This window comes from Capra hircus, chromosome 10 (genome assembly GCF_001704415.2).
Source record: "Capra hircus breed San Clemente chromosome 10, ASM170441v1, whole genome shotgun sequence".
Taxonomy (NCBI): Eukaryota; Metazoa; Chordata; class Mammalia; order Artiodactyla; family Bovidae; genus Capra; species Capra hircus.
Window position 1 is genome coordinate 41800651 of NC_030817.1, and position 21193 is coordinate 41821843.

At 38.3% G+C, this 21193-nt stretch overlaps 2 protein-coding genes across 3 annotated transcripts in view; one reads left to right on the forward strand and one right to left on the reverse strand.

Annotated features, from left to right (window-relative positions):
- Positions 1-21193, reverse strand: part of SHC4 (SHC adaptor protein 4) — a 131260-nt gene that overhangs the window by 40759 nt on the left and 69308 nt on the right. For both annotated transcript variants that reach the window (XM_005685801.3, XM_013967152.2), the window contains exons 3-5: positions 14795-14858; positions 10336-10455; positions 381-434 (exon numbers count right to left, since the gene is read on the reverse strand). In XM_005685801.3, the coding sequence (XP_005685858.2) occupies positions 381-434; positions 10336-10455; positions 14795-14858 (238 nt within the window). The remainder of the gene's footprint in view (positions 1-380; positions 435-10335; positions 10456-14794; positions 14859-21193) is intronic.
- On the forward strand, positions 4165-5944 carry EID1 (EP300 interacting inhibitor of differentiation 1). Its single transcript, XM_005709726.3, has one exon. It carries the CDS (start codon positions 4263-4265, stop codon positions 4836-4838), a length of 576 nt encoding a protein of 191 aa, XP_005709783.2. The 5' UTR covers positions 4165-4262; the 3' UTR covers positions 4839-5944.

Below are 21193 nucleotides of genomic sequence, written 5' to 3' on the forward strand. Positions count from 1 at the left end.
CCAACTGATTAGGAGGATCTGCCCAGAACTCTATGTTGAAAAGTGCCAAATCCAACGGATTTGGAGGAAGATCTGCCTGGAACTCTGTTAAAAAGTTCTGAGGGAGGACCGTCAACAGATGTATAACATACTTGTTTTTTATGAATTTGATGTTATCTATAAGAAGCTTCTCAGATGATAACTCCATGGCTAGAAACACAATGGAGTATTATTAGTTTATCCACTAATCCAAGTATTTACAAAGTCAGTGACAGGAAATATTTTGTCAGAACCAAACCGTAATGAGATATTTAGAAAAGACAGGTAGTGGCTAACATGCTTTACATAGAAATTTCTTTTAACTTTTATTAAAAAAGGAACTTTAATGAATTCATACTTACTGGATCCCCTCCAGAAGCAAAAGAAATAGACTGCATATGATGATTTGCAATAATCTGGAAAACACAAGTTAAACACATATGATGCTACAAACTAATTATTCCTGATTATATACCATCTGACAGTAATGTACATACATTTGTTTGTTTTGATTTTGCCTGCTCAACATCCCTTTGGAAACCACTCCATCCAAGTTCTATAGTAATTTTATTTAGATCAGGAGTTCATGTGGGTTTGATCTTACTGCATCTTACTGCCCCCTCCCCTTGAAGCTGGACAAATGATCCAGGCCTAGCCAATCAGAAAACACTATCCATCTAGATACAGCAAAGACAATCAACATCTCTGAGGAGGAAATGAGGAGAACAATAGGAGAAAATGCATCTCTCCTTGTCATTTAATATCTTAGTACAAGCCCAAAGCTTCTAGGAGTCATCTTTTGCTGTCATGAGGGAAAAGTCTGCTAGAAAATTATTTTTCTCTGGAGAAAAATCAAAGCTGAGAGTCAAAAACAGTAAAAAGGCAGGAGGTAACATTTGTTTCATCACTTCAACCAATACATTCCCCCCTCCCTTTATTTTTTTATGTATTTTTTCTAGTTTATTTATTTTATATAAGTTACTTTGACTTGAGTTTCAGTCATTTGCCACCATTATTACTAAGGTGCTAACATTAAGAGTTTCAATATGAAGTAAGGCTATCCAAGTAAACCGAATACGTTAGCTAACACTGTCTCTTTTACTTGAGATTCTAGGCTTCCTTATTTGGAAACCACAGTGTAATGACCAATTTGCAGAGACCTATTTGTCATACTCTTTTAAAGATTCGTTAAATCAACTATGTATCAATTGACTAATCCTGCCTTCAGATTTGTGTAACAGAATCAAACAGTTCTACTCTTAGATGCATATCCAAAAGAACTGTGTAAATACATATCCCAAAAGATCTCAACAAAGATAAGCACTGGCTTGCTCACAATAGCCCCACACTGGAAACAATCCCAATGATGATCACTGTGATATTCAAACATGGGACTACTCACAGCAACAACATATTTCTTGGGCAAAAGAAGCCAGACACAAAGACTGTATACTGCATAGGTGAATTTATATCAAGTTCAAAACCAAGCAAAATTATTTCATTCTGTTTGAACTCATGATAGTAGTGACTTTGGGGGCAAAGGAAGAGAAAATAAGTGGTTTTCTGGGATCCTGCAAATGATGCTCCTTGATCTGGGTAGTAGTTAACACAAACAAATTCATTTTGTGACATACATTTACAATTTGTGCACTATTCTATATTTGTTTTCTATATTTATATTTCAGTTTAAAATGATTACTAAAAACAAAATCAGTATACAGAGATCAACATCATTCCCGTACACCAGGAACAGCCAATCTGACATTGTATGGGGAAGAGGAGAGAGGTATATTTTATAAGAGAACCTAAGTATATAACTAATAAGAATTACATAAAACTTTTTGGAAAACTTCAGCGAAGAGTATAAATAACATATGAACATGAAGAAAGACATATATCACCTTTATGGATGAGAAGACAATATTATAAAGACATCAATTCTTCCCCAAATTAATTATAAATTCCATACAATTTCAATAAAAATTCCACCAGTGCCATTCAGGGAACTTTTTAAACTACTTCTAAAATTCACACTGGAAGAATAAATGTGCAAGAAGAACTAAGGCAATTTTTTAAAGAACAAAGAGAAAAGATTTTCCTTATTATGAAGACATATTATAAAACTATAGAAATTCATTAGACTACAAAGACTAAAAAGGACTGACACTTTTGTGCTCTTTTAGCCTATGATAAATGTGGCACCAAACAGCAGACAAATGGACAAGTGATTAAATTAGCAGAGTCAGCTGAATCAGCTACATATATGAAAAATATAAAAATAAATCCTGTCCTGATGATATTTATAAGTAAATGTTTGAACCACAAAAGAGCCATACAGACATTAAAAGACAGATAAAAGATTATGCTTAAGTTCTCTGAGGTAGGCAAATCCATCCTAATTTTTTTAAAAAAGACATACAGGAAAGAAACTTAAATTTGACTACATGAAAGCTTATTTTAAAACTTTTATATAAGAAAAGCTCTCCAAAACAAGAAACAATGGGCAAAGAGAATATATTCGCAACATGTGAAACAAAGTTTTCACACAGTTTATAAAAAATTCCTACATCAATAAGAAAAAAGATAAACCCAAAATAGATCATTTAATTTTCAGAAGTAATAAAAATGTTCAATAAACATATTGAAAGATAACCTGCAAAGAAAATCAAGGCTATAAAAAATAAAACAAGACACCACTAAATTGACAAAGTTGTTAAAGTTCAACAAAATCATGTGTCGCAGGGGTGTGGATATTCTTGAACACCACTGCCCAGTGCTTAAATCTGTACAATAACTTTCAGAGGAATTTCACGTTTATTAAAACTAAAGTTTGCATAACTTGTAATTCCACCTTTCCGTTTCTAGGTTTTTACTAGAGAGAAGTATTGGCACATGAAGATATTCATTTACCCATACAATACAAAAAAAAAAAAAAGGAAAATTCTTTGCGCATAGTTAAGTCAACTACAGTATAGCTACACAAACAGAATACTATGAAAACATGTCTGTGTATGCTAACCGCTAAATCTACAAGATTTAGGGGTTTTTTGCTTTTTTATAAGTTGAAGGCAATTATGTAAGACGTTAAAAAAATAAGATTTTTCCATGAGACTTAAAAGATTCATATAAATGCACGGGAAAAGACTTAAAGAACACACAGCAAATTAAATGTAAAGTCACCTCCTGCGGGGGGAAAAAATGGGCCCATGTATTTCTTCTCTGCATATTTTTTAAAGAACACCGATAATATGCTTATTTGTGATTTAACATTTTTTAAATGAGAAAAATAGAAGAGAGGGATGGATGAGTTCTCAATATGCTGATGTATGGCTAAGAACACCGGTGGTTTTCAGGTGCAGATTTAGCGGTTATTAGCGCAGAGATAGGAGAAGGCAATGGCAACCCACTCCAGTACTCTTGCCTGGCAAATCCCATGGACGGAGGAGCCTGGTAGTCTGCAGTCCATGGGGTCACACAGAGTCGGACACGACTGAAGCGACTTAGCAGCAGCAGCGCAGAGATAAACTTAGTTAAAACCTTGGAGCAGATGCGACTGCCTGGGGATGGAGGTGAGAGGAGCGGCAGAAAGAGGAGAGCGAGAAAGGAGAGGGGCGAGAGGGGAGGAAGATTAAGGGGTCTTCAGTTCAGTTCAGTCGCTCAGTGGTGTCCGACTCTTTGCGACCCCTGGACTGCAGCACGCCAGGCCTCCCTGTCCATCATCAACTCCCGGAGTTTACTCGAACTCATGTCCATTGAGTCGGTGATGCCATCCAACCATCTCATCCTCTGTCGTCCCCTTCTCCTCTCGCCCTCAACCTTTCCCACCTTGTGTAAGGGGTCTTACAGAAGGCATATAGAGTATTTTCAAGTTTATAGCATCATAAGCAGCAGAACGGTTAGGTAAGGTGCCAAGCAATGCACAGCCCTAGGTCTGAAATTCGAACGCACGGAGCGCAGACCACCGAGCACTGGGAATGTCCCCCAGAGGGCGATGGGGGGCACTCAGTTCAGTTCAGTCGCTCAGTCGTGTCCTACTCTTTGCGACTCCATGAATCGCAGCACGCCAGGCTCCCCTGTCCATAACCAGAGCAGCGCTCTGAGCAGGAGGCGGTGTTTGGGGGTCGCGCACACGCACGAGGTCACGCAAGCGCACGGCGCTTGCGCAAGCGCACAACCGCACGCCCGCGTATATCGGAGCTTGTGGAAAACGAACGAATTGTGGGGGAGGTTGCGCTGCTTGCACTATGTCTGAAATGAACGAGCTGTCCGAGCTCTATGAGGAGAGCAACGATCTGCAGATGGATGTGATTCCTGGTGAGAGTGACCTTCCGCATATGGAGGTAGGCGGCGGGAGCCGGGAGCTATCCCCGAACCCCTCCCGCGCCGGGGTCCCGCCACAACTGGAGGAGGAAGGCCCAATGGAGGAGGAGGCGGCCCAGCCAATGGCGGAGCCACAGGGGCCCCGAGGCCTCGCTAGCCGGCCCAGCCGTGGGGAGCAGCCAGGCCAGATCGCGGGCCCTGATTTCGAGAGCGAGGACGAGGGCGAGGAATTCGATGACTGGGAGGACGACTATGACTATCCTGAAGAGGAGCCGCTCAGTGGTGCGGGCTACAGAGTATCGGCGGCCCTTGAAGAAGCCAACAAGATGTTTCTGAGAACCTCCAGAGCCAGAGAAGCAGCTCTGGATGGCGGGTTTCAGATGCATTATGAGAAGACCCCGTTTGATCAATTGGCTTTTATCGAAGAGCTTTTTTCACTTATGGTTGTCAATCGTCTGACCGAAGAACTCGGCTGTGATGAGATCATTGACAGAGAGTAGTTAAATGCTGTTAAGAGAGGAGGAAGCTGCTTGAGGAGAGACCCAACATTCCACTGTCTTTTGGGTTCATTCCAAACAGTTCTGTGCCAATGAAAAACTTAATCTCCCCCCCCCAAAAAAATTTTTTTTTTTTGCTGAGTAGAATAAGGTAGTGACTGCACAGTTATGAAAAAGAAAGAAAATTGTTAAAGAAGAGTATCTTAGTACTGTTGAAACCTGTTTTCAAGAATGTCCAGAGACACTTATGGCTTTGACTTTGTTGTTTATTCAGAGTAATTTCCTTGCATTGAGGAAGATAATCTTTCATGTTTCACTGTAAGGAATGGCTTTGCAAGAATAAATTATGACCAAGACAGACTGCCAGTACCAGAGCCCACTGATGATAATTATATGAGAAAAAGTAACTGATGTATCCATTTTAGGACATAAGATGTCTTTGAGTTATTTGGACTGAAAGCATATTGAGAAAACTTTAAAGATTCAATTTTGTGATCTATCCGAGCTGTGGTTAAGGCTAAATTTTTAGTGTAAAATAAATCTACCGAGTATTCTTCAGTATCTCAAAGGATAATCTAGACCCAAAAGAAGTATGTGTCTTGTGTGCTATTAAAATGTGTTTCCAAGAACAACTGAGATTTTGTTTGTACATATATCTTGATCATTTTTAAAGCTACTGTAATCTTTAATTCAAGAAAATTCATTGCCTTGAACATATTTAAAAGTCAAAACTTAAGACGTCCTTAATAAAGTTTCAAATTTAGACTGTAAAATCTACATGAAGGTACGAAGAACACAAACTCTTGAAACATCTGTATATACTAGAGAATTTTCTGTTTCACTTGCTCTCTTTTTTTCATTTAACTTTACAGGCAAAAGACTCTGGTTCAACTTCATAATGTAAGAACTGTTAAATGAACATTGTCCAGTAAAAGGAAAGCCCTACATCTAAAAAAAGACACTATGAACAACCCTTAAAAGTTTTAAAGGGTTTTCTACCCAGAAATCCACCTCAGTATCTGAAGTTTCCCTCTGTCTCCTCCTCTAATTAAGCTTGCTTTTGGTTATCCACCAGCATTCAAGATAATAAAGATTTCTTGTTCTCTGTATTTTGTTTGTCTAATTGTATAATACTTTCTCTAATTCTACTTTTTATTTGCTAAACTGTTTGATTGTGTGATTGCAACCATTTTATGATTTAAATTTAATGACTTTATAAGGGAAAGTGCTCCAGCTTCAAATACCGGATTACAAATTAATTGGTGTAAATTAAACTTAGTAAATTCCTATAAGAGAATTTGCCAAGCTGGGAAAACCTGCCAAATCAGTAAGCATCTCAAGATGCTGAAGTTCTATGAATAATATAATTAGAAGGCTGTGCCCAGTGAAACTGAGTATACCAGCATGTCTTAAGATTAGTAAAAACGTACCAGATGTTTTTGCTGCATTATGGCAAGTAAAGGATACATCCAATATAACAGGACAACTCAGAGCCTTACTTACGTTGCAGTCATCCTGTCTTTTAGGGAAGGGGGTTCTTTTCTGTATAATACAGGGCTGACAAGGATGATCATAATTCAGACAATAGCTTGGCAGGGAGAGGAGCGATAGATGGGGGAAGACTTAAAAGGAGGTTAAACACTGCCACTTAAGTTTTAATCCTACTGGTCTCCCATGGCTCACTTATTTGCATTTTCAAACAGCTTATAGATATAGTACAAGTCTGGATAGATAGCTGCTTGTATGATGTGAATTAATACTCTGGACAAGAAAAGTGCCAATATATATGAAATGACTAGTTGCATTTATCTCCAGATAAGATGCCAGGAAATAGGTTCAGAAAAAAACATCTACAAACTACAAGTGTTACTCTATTTCTCTTAGAAATTGAGCAGGGAGCAAGAGCAAGGGGAAAGAAAACTACTCCCTGTTAGGTTTGAAGGCTCATTTAGAGAAAGACCTGGATTCTTAACTCACTCTTTTGATGGTTTGTTAGTCTTAAAAATAGGCAGTAACTTATGAGACCGCTGACATTAATACTTGTTAATATTTAGTGAAAGTAGAGAAGGGTAACATTTTTGAACATTACAGTTACCACAGACTGAAACCAAGCCTACCTAACTTGAACCTAGGCTCCACTGCTTACTAGCTCTGTAACGAGATTAATCTCTGCCTCAGGGTCCTGAATTGAAAATAAGAATACTTGAAGGAACCGTATACACTGTGAGAATTAAATGAAGATATATGCTGCTGCTAAGTCTTTTCAGTCGTGTCCAAGTCTGTGTGACCCCATAGACAGCAGCCCACCAGGCTCCTCTGTCCCTGGGATTCTCCAGGCAAGAATACTGGAGTGGGTTGCCATTTCCTTCTTCAAATGAAGATATATACATCTATATAAAGAGGTAAACTAAAAGGAGTTCTGGGGAAATTCTAAGCCTGTTTGATGTAGGGAGCGGTGGAGATGAGGAATGGGGGAGAGAGACGTTAAACTTCTGAGTGTGTAGTGTGATTTGTGGAGCACTTTCTAGGTCTATCCATACTTAGGTAAACGTTTGCTTATATCGGATGTCCCACATTGGCTCCCTTTGAGGACACAGATCTATTTTGTTTGGCTCATGCTTATAATTTCAATTTCTTCAAGACCAACATCTCATAATTCATAGAGATCAGTAAAACTGCCAGATTTCCATCTTTTTTTTCCCCCCCAAAAGTAGAGGAAGATCTGGCAGCCCTTGATCTATAGTCATATGGGATTGGCCTTTACACAAGGGAAGTATTTTGTTTGCTATGTTGCCCAGCTTTTCTCCCCACTGTGGAGGACAAGTGGCACTCATCATCTATCACCGCTTGCACCGTTGTGTTTTCATGAACCCAGACAGTTTGCATTACCTACCTGGCCTCTAGGTATTTGAATTGCCTCTCCTGGAGATAAAAGATTTCTCCATTTTCTGCCTGTTTTACCTTGTCATCTATTACCCTTCTCAATTTCAGTAGCTGTTAAGAAGTCAGTGATAGGACTATAGAAATGAGTAAAGAAATAGAATGGGAGCTACTGAGACTGACATTTCTTAAAACCTTATTAAAGTATGTCAAGGAAGTCCGCTGCTTGAATTTTTAAAACAAGGACTAAAAAAAAAACCCTGTAACTTGCTTTTCCAAAATGTTTTTTCCCATTTCAAAATATGAAGTTTTAAAAATTATAAGCATTGCATGTTTCTCTGTTTAATATAATCTTATTTTCTGCCTCTGAGGTTCTGTGAGACATTTTCTGGGAGCAAATGGTTACATTCTTGATGTTCTCAGCGACGGAAGATAAACTTGAACCATCTGACCCATAAGTGTTCTGTCCTGTATGAATGTATCTATAAATTTGAAGCTATTTTTTATTTCAATCCAAAGTATATCTTAGAATTTGAGGGGGCGGTATTTGTATTTATCTCAGAACTTCAAAGGATATTTTTCTTTAAGGAAAATTTAATAAGTCATTTTCTCATGCTACATCCAGAAGGTCACTTTTCTGCTGCCTTTATCCCTGGGACATTTTAGCTGCCCTTTTAATGGGATCTATAAAGCTTCTTGAGTTTAAGCATCCAGAGTGGCACATCTTTTTTACACACCCCCAACTCCACCCACCCCCCGTGGCTATTCTCCCCAGGTCTTCAAAATAGTTCAAAACTATTTTTAAAAATCAGCCCCTGACCCTGATAGCAATGAGATCCTAACTTTGGTCCCCACTCTAGCAGTGGGCTGAACAGAGCTCCTTCAACACCAGCAGTGTAGAAAGGATGGGAGCCACTCCCCAAAGCACCTCTGCTATAACCACTGGTGGTAGAAGCCACCTATGCCCAGTGTCCCTCCTTCTATTTGCCTAAAAGATTATGGGTATATTGTACCAGCTCTAATTGCAGTGGCCTGGAAAAGAGTAGTGGGGGGAAAAGAGATTTTGAGAATAACTTATGCCGCCACCATACACAACACAACCCTATACTCAATGAAAGCATATACAATGGTACCAGAGCTGGTAACATTCACATGAGTGAAAACTAAAAACAAATTTTACAGCCACAAATATCTTGAGGACAAAGCACCTGAAAGACTGAATGTTTTGCCTTCCACCCAGATAGGCTGCATCTTCCAAGGACAGCCCCAAATGTTCTGTTGTCAGGTACCAATGGTATGCCTCTCTTAGATATCCAATTATGACCCAATTAATCCATTTTAAACTATTTCATATTAAACATTTTCTTCTGTGGTGTTTTATACTACTGGGTAAACGATGTTATTTTATTCTGCTTTCGAATTTAAAAAATAAAGCAAACCTCAAAACCACAAGTGAATTTTTTGGCCAAAAAAATAGAAATACAAACGTTTACAACTATACTTATACGTTACTGACTATTTTATAATTTTACATATTACAATATGCTTTCCCTGCTAAGTACTGAGTATATGAAAAGGCCTCAAGGAAGAATGTTTGAGTAAAAAATAGTAATAGGTACCACGTAAGGACACTGTTCTGTTGATTTATATCCATGATCTTACTTAATCCTCTAAGTAACCCCACAGACACATTCTGTTGCTAAACTGATCTTAGAAGCTCCATGAATAAGAACTCATTTCACTGATGATAAGAATTGAGTGGGAAGATAACTTGCTTGTTAGTGGCAAATCAGGCTTTCTACCTGTATGTGACATCAAAGCCTTAGTGTTTTTTCAGTGCCAAGTACACATTGAACCTTCTATGAGTCCCTGAACAACAGCACTCCACACAGTAAAACCTTAAGTATTAACAAATTCAAATCATTACATATTAGACAAAGAAAAATTAGAGTCTAGCATACATAAAGGAATTTAGTTTAAAAAATAAAAGGTCAAAGGATGTCCTAGTTTAACGTACACTCTTTAGCGCAATGACTGTGTATCTTTTATATCTGCTTCAGCAATGCTGTTTTTTAAGAAGTAACATTCACAATGAGAATTCGGCCACACCATAGCATCATAAATCATCAAAGATGAAAAAGTTGTTTATACAGTAACATTCAAGAAGGCTTTTCAATCGTAAGGGTTGAAAGAAAATGTTTTCTGCTTAAATTTTGGTTAGCTAGAACACTGGCCCTAACATTACCCTTCTCCTCTGTCCTTCATCTGCATCCCCGGTCCTGATGAACGAACTGCTTTCTCTTTGGGGCAGGGTGGTGGAGAATAATAAATGACTGGCTTGAGTATATTCCAAATGGCATTTACTATGAACTTTGTGCCTTCGTTCTTATTAACAAAGCCAATTAAGTAGGGGCAAGTATTAGGCAGTTAAATATCCCACTGATGGCTTAATAATACTGTTGTTCTAATTATTGTTATACATAAATCCTTGGCAGATATTTTCCCCCATGTCTTATTAAGTTTTAGGCACACTGTCTGAAACTTTATTCTTTTTAGTATGCCTAGACTGTTCTAGAAAAACAGAAGATATGTTAAATATAAATGACACTCATAATCCTACCTGTTGGTTGTCGAGATTCATCAGTGTCAGACTGCATGTTGAGATGGTCAGTTTTATATTCATTCCCGAAAACTGAAGATTACTTTTGCCAAGAACTGTTGATAGGAACTTAGCTGGAGGCTTTAAAAATAACAAAACAACATTCTAAGTTACAGATTTTGTTACAGAGGGAATATTTAATTTATGTTGTTTAAAAATGTTAAAAATGGGACAAAGCCCACACACTTCCTTTCTATTTTACTTTAAATAAATCAAGTGAGATGGAATGCTTTTTTAATGTAAACTTTTCAAAGTTGAAATGCAGCAAAATTCTTGAGTAAGTAGTGAAATCTAAGCCCTCAGACTTTTTCTCATACATTCCCTTCTCCCCAAGTGCTGGGAGTAGGGGCATACTTTATATAAAAGGAACTCCCATGAGAGTTTGGATTAACTGAATTCACAAGTCATTTTGAACACCACAAATCTAAAAAAAAGAGAAAAAGTTGCTGCCTAGGTTTTTTGTGATGATTAAAAGAGTACAAAAAAACACAACATGCCCAAACTTAGGAAACACAGGGAAAGCGGTGCTTTTCTAACTACAATATAACATTATAAATTATAATTTATAGGTATAAACACACACTAAAAAAGAAAGCTCTCCAATCAACAAGCTAACTTAGGGAGTGAGAGGAGGGACAAATTAGATTCGGAGTAATATATATACTACTATCTATAAAATAGATAACCAACAAGGACCTACTGTTTAAAGCACAGGAAACTATACTCAATATCTTGCAATAATCTATAAGAGAAGAGAATCTGAAGAAGAAACATATATATACACATACATGTATAACTGAATTACTGTGCTGTACACCTGAAACAAACACAATACTGTATTTCAGCGATACTTCAATAAAAACTTTTAAACCAACCTAAATTTACAATTTAAAGAAATCAAAAAAGTTTATAAATTAAACTCAAAGTTAGCAGAAGGCAAGAAATAATAAAGATTAGAGCAGAGATAAATAATATAGAGACTAGAAAAACAATCCAGAAAATCAGAGAAAACAAAAGTTGGTTCTTCAAAAAGATCAACCAAACTGACAAACCTTTAGCTAAACAAGTTAAGAAAAGAAAAAAGAGAAGACAAATTAGAAAGATCAGAAATGAAAGTGGGGACTATACTACCAATTCTACGGAAGTGAAAGGACTGTAAGAGAATACTAGGAACAACTGTATGTCAACACACCGGATTACTTAGATGAAATGGACAAATTTCCAGAAACATAAAACCTACAGAGACTAAATCACAAAGAAATAGAAAATCTGGGTAGACCTATAACCAGTCGGAAGGAAGGAAGACAAGAAAGCAAGCAAGAAAAAAAGGGGAGGGAGGGAGGGATAGATGAGAGGAGGGAGAGAGAGAGAAGGAAGGAAGGGAGGGAAGGAAGGAAGGGAAAATAACAAGTGCTGGCAAGGAAGTGGAGAAATTGAAACCCTTGTGCACTATTAGTAGAAATGTACAATGGGTACAACAGCTTACTGAGGGTAGCAGCTCCTCAAAAAACTAAAACCAGAATTATCATATGATCTAGCAATTCTCTCCAGTACTCTTGCCTGGAAAATCCCATGGACGGAGGAGCCTGGTGGGCTGTAATCCATGGGGTCGCTAAGAATTGGACACGACTGAGCGACTTCACTTTCACTTTTCACTTTCATGCATTGGAGAAAGAAATGGCAACCCACTCCAGTGTTATTGCTTGTAGAATCCCAGGGACAGGGGAGCCTGGTGGGCTGCCATCTATGGGGTCACACAGAGTCGGACACAACTGAAGTGACTTAGCAGCAGCAGCAGCAGCAGCAGCAGCTAGCAATTCTGCTTTTTCTTATATATCCAAAAGAACTGAAAGCAGGACTTAAAGAGATATTTGTACACCCATGTTCAGAGCAGCATTATTCACAAGCGTTAGAACATGGAAGTAACCCAAGTGTCCATCAACACTTGGTGGATAAGCAAAATGTGATATATACATACAATGAAATATTATTCAGTCTTAATTAGGGGGGAAATTCTGACATATGCTACAGCATGGATGAACCATGAGGACATTATGTGAGGTAATGTGAAATAAGCCTATCACGATATGACACTGCATGATTCCACTTATATGAGATAATTAGCGTAGTCAAAATCATAGAGACAGAAAGTAGAATGGTGGTTGCCAGCGGCTGGAGAGGGGAGCGATGGAAATTTATTGTTTAATGGGTATAGACTTTCTGTTTTACAAGATAAAAAAAGAGTTATGGGCTTATTCCCATTAAATTGTTTAACTAGATTGTGTAAAATAACTTCATTGCTTAATATGAAATTACAAAGTGAAGGCATGGGGAAAATGGGCTTTTTTAGAAGCAAACAATTCTAAATGTATTCTGTTCTTCAAATAAAGGATTTTCTTTCTTAAAAAAAAAAGAGTAATGCAGATAGACGGGGGTGATGATTGAGCAACAATAGGAATGTATTCACTGAACTATACACTTAGAAATGGTTACAATGGTAAATGTTATGTGTATTTTAACACAATTTTTTAAATTGTGAAGAAAAAGAATATTAAAAATATGAAGTGCATAGAAGAGTCCCTGGCATATATTATTAAGTATTCAATAAATCCTCAGGAGTAGGCAATGGCAACCCACTCCAGTATTCTTGCCTGGGAAATCCCATGGACGGAGGAGCCTGGCGGGCTACAGTCCGTGGGATTGCAAAAAGTTGGCCACAGCTGAGTGCACATGCACATCCTGTACAAATCTAGCTACCAAGGAATTAACTCAGTAATTTCCCTTTTTTCTTTACATGTTTACTTTCCGGAAAGATAGCCTGGTTTGCTTTATTTTGTTTTCCAGTATGGACTCCCACTAATTCTGAAATGGGGAAGTCTTAAGTGAATAAGACTGTTTGTTGGGATCATCCAGTCACAACCTCTTATTTGAAGAGGTTATGAGAGGCAGGAGGAGGTTAGAGGCTACAGACAGATCATGGGTTCTGTCAAAGAAACTACTAATAGTAGTTCTAATAGAATTCAAGGGCCATTCATCAAAGTTTCCTGTACTGTGTGGCTCACTTGCGTCACTCAGGGTAACAATGGATTCAGCCTTAAGAATTAATGAGCAATGATAAAAATATGAGGCATGGATTTCCCTGGTGATCCAGTGGATAAGACTCCATGCTTCCAAGGCAAGGGGCATGTGCTTGATCCCTGGTCTGGGAACTAGGATCCCAAATGCCTTGTGGGGTGGCCAAAAAAAAAAAAAAAAAAAGAGACAGGGTGGTATGGTAATAGAGCACTAAGCTGAGACTGAAAACCTGGCTTTGACAGTTGGCACTGACCTTGCTCATTCTAGTAACTCAAGGCAAGTCTCTTTGAGCCATAGTTTAGAAGCTAGCAAAATGAGAGGGTTTTTCCTGAGAGATCTCTAAAAATCCTTCCCCTCTTAATCTACAGTTCTGTAACCGATATGGCTATCTTAAGAGCCTTTGAATCTCTCCTTTGGACTTTGAAGCAACTATTCTAGGTTTAATGACTTAATACATAATTGGCAGACATACTAATACATCTTTTGTTACCCAAACAAGATTGACCAGAGTGTTTCATTATTCAGTCATGTAACAAATCACTAGCCGCAGGCATTTGTTTCTGCAAAAACTCCTGGTCAGTAATGTGCTAATACAATAATACTAACTACTATTATCATTGAAGCTTATGTAACCCAGACACCATGTTAAACACTGTGATGTACACATCACTTCATTTAATTCTTACCTAACTCTATAAAGTACGTGCTATTTTCTCCCATTTTATAGATGAGGAAGCCAAGGATCCAAAAGGTGAAATGACTTGTTCAAGGTCACACAGTTACTAGGGTTTAAATCCAACTCTAGCATCAAGTCTTGTGCTTTCTTTCGGCATAAAAAGCTCCTTCTATCCATTTACTATTCTACTGCTACCAGCACCCATGTTTCCATTTGAAAATAGGCCATGGAGTCTTAAAAGCCTAAAATGTTAAAATGCAGAATACATACATTATAAAATATTGAAATTGGAAGGTACCAAAACTGGTCATTTTGGCACAACTTAACTTACAGAAACAAAAATGAAGTTTCTTACAGAGATGTGATGCCGTGCTCAAAGCAAAGTAAAGAGCCAGCCCTGCAACCAGATTTTTTCTAACTTGGAAAGACTTAGGGGCTTTCTCCACTCTGTCTGTCCAGGCATCACCATTTCAGACAATGTCTGGCAAGTCAGAAAATTTGAAGGAGAAGAACAACTTTGAGTGCATCTTAGATAGCATGCCAACTAGTCAAGGCTATTCTGGACCTTGGGTCATGTGGTGGAATGAACAAACAACTATTTCAATATTATCTTTCTTTCCCACAGTTAGGGAAATATTAAACAAAAAAACCACACCATTATTTATTTACCTTTCGCTTTTTAATGGCTCCATTTGCCCCAGGGACAGCTTCACACAGGCGACTTATTGCTTCCCTATAGAACAGAAACCATAGAAAGACTCAGCAAACTATCAAGTACATAGTAAATGTTCAATAAACGTTAGCAAGTTGTTATGACCAAAATGTACACTCAGATAATGGTGAGTCTGACATAAAGGGCCTCCTCCACTTCACAGGAGAAAACTGAGCTTATTCTCACCACAGCTCAAATCCAAGAAGATCCAGCAACTCTCTAATATTGAAAAATTGCTTTATAATAAGGAGTCATATATTCACCTTCATTGTCTATTTCCCTTGGGTTTTCAAGGTTGGCTTTCAGCACTGTTGATTTCTAACCAAAAAGGATGGATAGGACTTTACTGTCTGGGAATATTTCACAGTTTTATCTTTAGCAAAATCCCCTGTGGTGTTGTGAATAAAAAGCTTCATAGCATCTCATCGCTAAAAACAATTAAATACAAAAGAGTCCAACACGAGAGGAAGTTTAAAAGGATCGGGAGAGAATTAAACTTCAAGGTGGTCTCAAATGGAACCTTATTGACTAAATTACTGCTACAAGCCATTGAGCTTTCATGTAATTTCACAGAAGAAAAGAAAATCAATAGCAAATTTCCTCCTTTGCTTATTTTTCTGCCCTTACTATATATTGCACTTCCTGAGAGAAAAGCGCCAATAAAAGAGGTAGTTGCTCCTTAATGGAAGTGGTGAATGCACTGGCGCCCTCCTCTCCAGAAATGCAGTTATAACTAAGAGCTTTTGTCTCTGGGACTCAGCATTCACAACCACCCGAGCTTTCCCTTGGCGTAATCTGAACCTTCGCCTGTGGCTTTCAACACACATATTAAACTTTTCACAAAGCAAATGGAAATCTCTAAGCTCCTTCCGGATCCACTGGACATCATCATTCAATTAGTACACACATATTATTACAGTTTTTATATATATTAGATTTCATGAAAATATTTTCTATGAGATGTTTTGATTTTCAAAGGAAGGGAGATGCAGAGAAAGGAATGCAGATCCATTAAAAATAAATATGGATTAGATAGACAAAAAATAGAGACCTATATATAGCTCTGTACATTAGTAGTGCAGAGCTATGTACCCAACATAACTATCTGCAATAAGTGGATAAAGCAGCTTTTTGATTTAGCATAGTTATTGTTTCTCCAGGATTCCAACCTTGTTCTCTGGAGTCAAACAAGACACCTCTTGAGAGTTGGGCTCTTTTGTTTGCTCGGCTGCCTGATGGTTTGAGTTATCTTAATGTTAGTCAGTAATTGACGAGACACATCTAATTGATCTGAATGGGCCTACAGCGTTGCCTAAATAACTAGACCTGGCATCCTTGTTGTTGGTATTTAACAAACAGGGATTATGGGAAAGGTGTTCTTAGATCCTGTACTCCGTGAGAGCCAGTTGGGGTGCTTTGGTCTAAAAAGCTCTGTAAATGGGTTGAAATAAAAGTATAAACAAAAGTGGACACTGATGTTGCCAAGTATAATAACAGTTATTATTAGAAGTAGCAACTTTTATAAGTTTTATGAAGTGCTTTCCCAGGCACTGTTTTCTTGATTCTTGTTCCAACTGTCAATAACATCTAACAAAATGTAAAGTTGTGAATTTGGATAAAGGGAATACTTTATAGGATGAGCATCCCGCAAGAAGAGTTTGGAAGGGTGAGCCCTCCTGGCAGGGTGGAATTGGGAAAATTCAGACAGAGGGAAGAGCATGTGTGAAGATACTCAAACATAAATAATTACAACATGTGGGGAGCTACAGTACTTTGATACTGCAGGAGGACAAAGTGTAGTAGAAACAAGAATGAGCAGGAGCTAAGCGATGGGATTAGAGTCTGAAAACGTTTTCTGAATAAAGCCAGATAGTAAATATTTTAGATTTTCTTCTGTTGCAACTACTGAACTCAGCCATTGGAACTTTACAACAGCAGCAGACAACATGCAAACAGATGAACACAGCTGTGTTCCCATAACTTTATTTCTAAAAACAGGTAGCTGGCCATATTCAGTCAAGGACCATAATTTGCCAACTTTCTGATTAGATAATTCATATGAAAGGGGTTAGAAATAATTCAGTTTTAGAGACAGGAAAATGTTAACAGTATAATTTTAGAACTAAAAATTGAAACAACTGTAAGAAGCTTGCTCCACTCTCATTAATTTCACACACAGAAAGAAAATTACAAAGCCAGTATTGACAGAAAAAAGGGAACAATTCCACTTCAGGTATATTTATCCACCGCTGGTGGCCTTAGTATTAATATAAAGGATGACAAAAGTCATAATATTTATCAGAGTTTTTGACAAGGAAGGAAGAATTTGTATTGAAACAGCACTGAGTAGTTAAGCAAAAGAAACATTCATTTTAGAATGAAAAAAAACAACCCCAACAAAACAAATCAACAGAGATATTGCCACTTGCAATGTTAAATATTAGGACTGTAGAAATATGGAGGGAATCTACATAAATTAGTGGGAAAAAAGAACTTGGAATAGCATATGTACATCGGTAGCAGCTATATAAAATTAATTCTGTATAAACAGGGACATAGAAAAAGCATTAAATAGTAACTTGGCTTAGAGGGTTTTTTTATGTGTGTGATTTGCTGTTTCCTGTTTTTTATTCTATTGATGTTTAGATATAAACAGTGTTTTGTTTTTCTTCATCGTTCAATTGATTATATTCTTTTAAAATATTCAAAAGAAGGCAAGTTAGTTCTTCAGCAAGAGTTTTGCTCCTGTATTGTGGAGCCGTGGGGGCTTGTCAACAATGTCCCTATGGATTGACACAGCCTGTCTCTCTTTTGCCAACAACTGCAGAGGTCAGAGAGTGTTCATGTTACAGATAATAAGAGACCTTTATTTCTCTTGTTCGCCTCCCAGCTTACCCTTTAATGCCTCCATCTTTATAGCCACTAAGACCAGATTTTTCTTTTCAGTTTATTTGGTAGACTTGTTGATTTTCACTCTCCAAAGTTTCACAAAGAAAAAACTCTTGCCCAGATTTAGCAGTGCTTTCACATTAGAAATCCCTATCTTTAGATTTCTAGCAGGGAGTTCAAGTTTTAATGAAGAGGCATCCTATTTATATGTCAAGTTCAGCATTAAGCACCTTATGGACATCAACTCATTTAGTCTTAATAATATTATTTCAAGGTAAGTATTTTATCCCCATTTTACAAATGAGGAAATTTTCAAGGAATTTTAATAACTGCCTCTAAATAATTCAGCAGATAGTGGGAGAGACAGAATTCAAATCCAAGTCTGACTTAGAAACCCAGACACACCCATTGGAGGCACCATATTGCCAGGTGCATGAAAAGGGGGGAGTTCTAGGCTTTAGGGATTGGGAGGAGAAATATATGGTCCTTCCTCTGCTCTCTCCCCACATAGAAAAGGGTTCTTTTATGCAGTATGGCTGTGGTAGCCCGCCAAGGGAATGAGGCAAAGTGATGGCGGTCAGCTCTGGGGAAGGCTCATGAGGATGTCCCAGGCCCATGCTGTCCCAGCCCTTTGCTTTCCATACACTGGCTTATTATCTCCTTAAGGATAGTAACAGCATCCAGAGCCTGGCCCTCAGGGGAAGAACAAACGTGTGTGCAAAGCACACTCACTCAGAACTTTAAAGTCAGCTGAGACACCAGACACTTCACAGATTCAGAAAATCTCAATATACAACTCAAAAGAAAAAAGCAGAAACTTGTGCTTATGAACTTGCTTTTAAAAAACAGTTATACTGTACACCCACATCCATAGCATTATTCACAATAGCTAAACCATGGAAACAACCCAAGTATCCATCGACAGATGAATGGATAAGCAAAATGTGGTACATACACACAATGGAATATTATTCAGCCTCACAAAGAAAGGAAATTCTGACACATGCTACAACATGATGAATGTTGAGGACATTATGAAAAGTTAAATAAGACAGTCACAAATAGGCAGATGCTGCATGGCTCCACTTACTTGCAGTAGTCAAAATCATGGAAAGGAGAATGGTGATTGCCAGGGGCTAGGGGAGAATGGGGAGTTGTTGTTTAATAGGTACAGAGCTTTAGATTTACAAGATGAAAAGAATTAGGGGAATGGGTGGTGATGACGGTTGTACATCAGTGTGAATGTACTTAATACCCCTGAACTATACATTTTAAAATGGTAATCACGACGGTAAGTTTTATGTTGTGATTTTATCATAATAGAAAAAAAACTGCCAAAAATAAAGTAATTAATATTTTTTTTACTTTAGACTAAAGCGGAAGTGAGAAATATATTTAAGGGACTAGATCTCATAGACAGAGTGCCTGATGAACTATGGACAGAGGTTCGTGACACTGTACACGAGGCAGGAATCAAGACCATCCCCAAGAAAAAGAAATGCAAAAAATCAAAATGGCTGTCTGAGGAGGCCTTACAAATAGCTGTGAAAAGGAAGGAAGCGAAAAGCAAAGGAGAAAAGGAAAGATATATCCATTTGAATGCAGAGCTCCAAAGAATAGCAAGGAGAGATAAGAAAGCCTTCCTCAGTAATCAGTGCAAAGAAATAGAGGAAAAAAACAGAATGGGAAAGACTAGAGATCTCTTCAAGAAAATGAGAGATTCCAAGGGAACATTTCATGCAAAGATGGGCTCAATACAGGGCAGAAATGGTATGGACGTAACAGAAGCAGAAGATATTAAGAAGAGGTGGCAAGAATACACAGAAGAACTGTACAAAAAAGATCTTCATGACCCAGATAATCATGATGGTGTGATCATTCACCTAGAGCCAGACATCCTGGAACGTGAAGTCAAGTGGGCCTTAGGAAGCATCACTACAAACAAAGCTAGTGGAGGTGATGGAATTCCAATTGAGCTATTTCAAATCCTGAAAGATGATGCTGTGAAAGTGTTGCACTCAATATGCCAGCAAATTGGGAAAACTCAGCAGTGGCCACAGGACTGGAAAAGGTCAGTTTTCATTCCAATCCCAAAGAAAGGCAATGCCAAAGATTGCTCAAACTACCACACAATTGCACTCATCTCACATGCTAGTAAAGTAATGCTCAAAATTCTCCAAGCCAGGCTTCAGCAATACATGAACCGTGAACTTCCAGATGTTCAAGCTGGTTTTGGAAAAGGCAGAGGAACCAGAGATCAAATTGCCAACATCTGCTGGATCATTGAAAAAGCAAGAGAGTTCCAGAAAAACATCTATTTCTGCTTTATTGACTATGCCAAAGCTTTTGACTGTGTGGATCACAATAAACTGTGGAAAATTCTGAAAGAGATGGGAATACCAGACCATCTGACCTGCCTCTTGAGAAATCTGTATGCAGGTCAGGACGCAACTGTTAGAACTGGACGTGGAACAACAGACTGGTTCCAAATAGGAAAAGGAGTATGTCAAGGCTGTATATTGTCACCCTGCTTATTTAACTTCTATGCAGAGTACATCATGAGAAACTCTGGGCTGGAAGAAGCACAAACTGGAATCAATTTGCCGGGCAGGGAGAAATATCAATAACCTCGAATACGCAGATGACACCACCCTTATGGCAGAAAGTGAAGAAGAACTAAAGAGCCTCTTGATGAAAGTGAAAGAGGAGAGTGAAAAAGTTGGCTTAAAGCTCAACATTCAGAAAATGAAGATCATGGCATCCAGTCCCATCACTCCATGGCAAATAGATGGGGAAACAGTGGAAATAGTGGCTGACTTTATTTTTCTGGGATCCAAAATCACTGCAGATGGTGATTGCATGCATGTAATTAAAAGACGCTTACTCCTTGGGAGGAAAGTTATGTACAACCTAGACAGCATGTTAAAAAGCAGAGACATTACTTTGTCAACAAAGGTCCATCTAGTCAAGGCTATGGTTTTTCCAGTGGTCATGTATGGATGTGAGAGTTGGACTATAAAGAAAGTTGAGCACTAAAGAATTGATGCTTTTGAGTTGTGGTGTTGGAGAAGACTCTTGAGAGTCCCTTGGACTGCAAGGAGATCCAACCAGTCCATCCTAAAGGAGATCAGTCCAGGGTGCTCATTGGTAGGACTGATTTTGAGGCTGCGACTCCAATATTTTGGCCACCTGATGCGAAGAGCTGACTCATTCAAAAAGACCTTGATGCTGGGAAAGGTTGAGGGCAGGAGAAGGGGACAACAGAGGATGAGATGGTTGGATGGCATCACCGACTCAACGGTCATGGGTTTGGGTGGACTCCGGGAGTTGGTGATGGACAGGGAGGCCTGGCGTGCTGCAATTCATGGGGTCGCACAGAGTCGGACATGACTGAACTGAACTGAAAGAGGATCAACAGATCTCTCTCCAACAAAGGCCTATTTGCGCAAATATTTCTTTTCAATTTT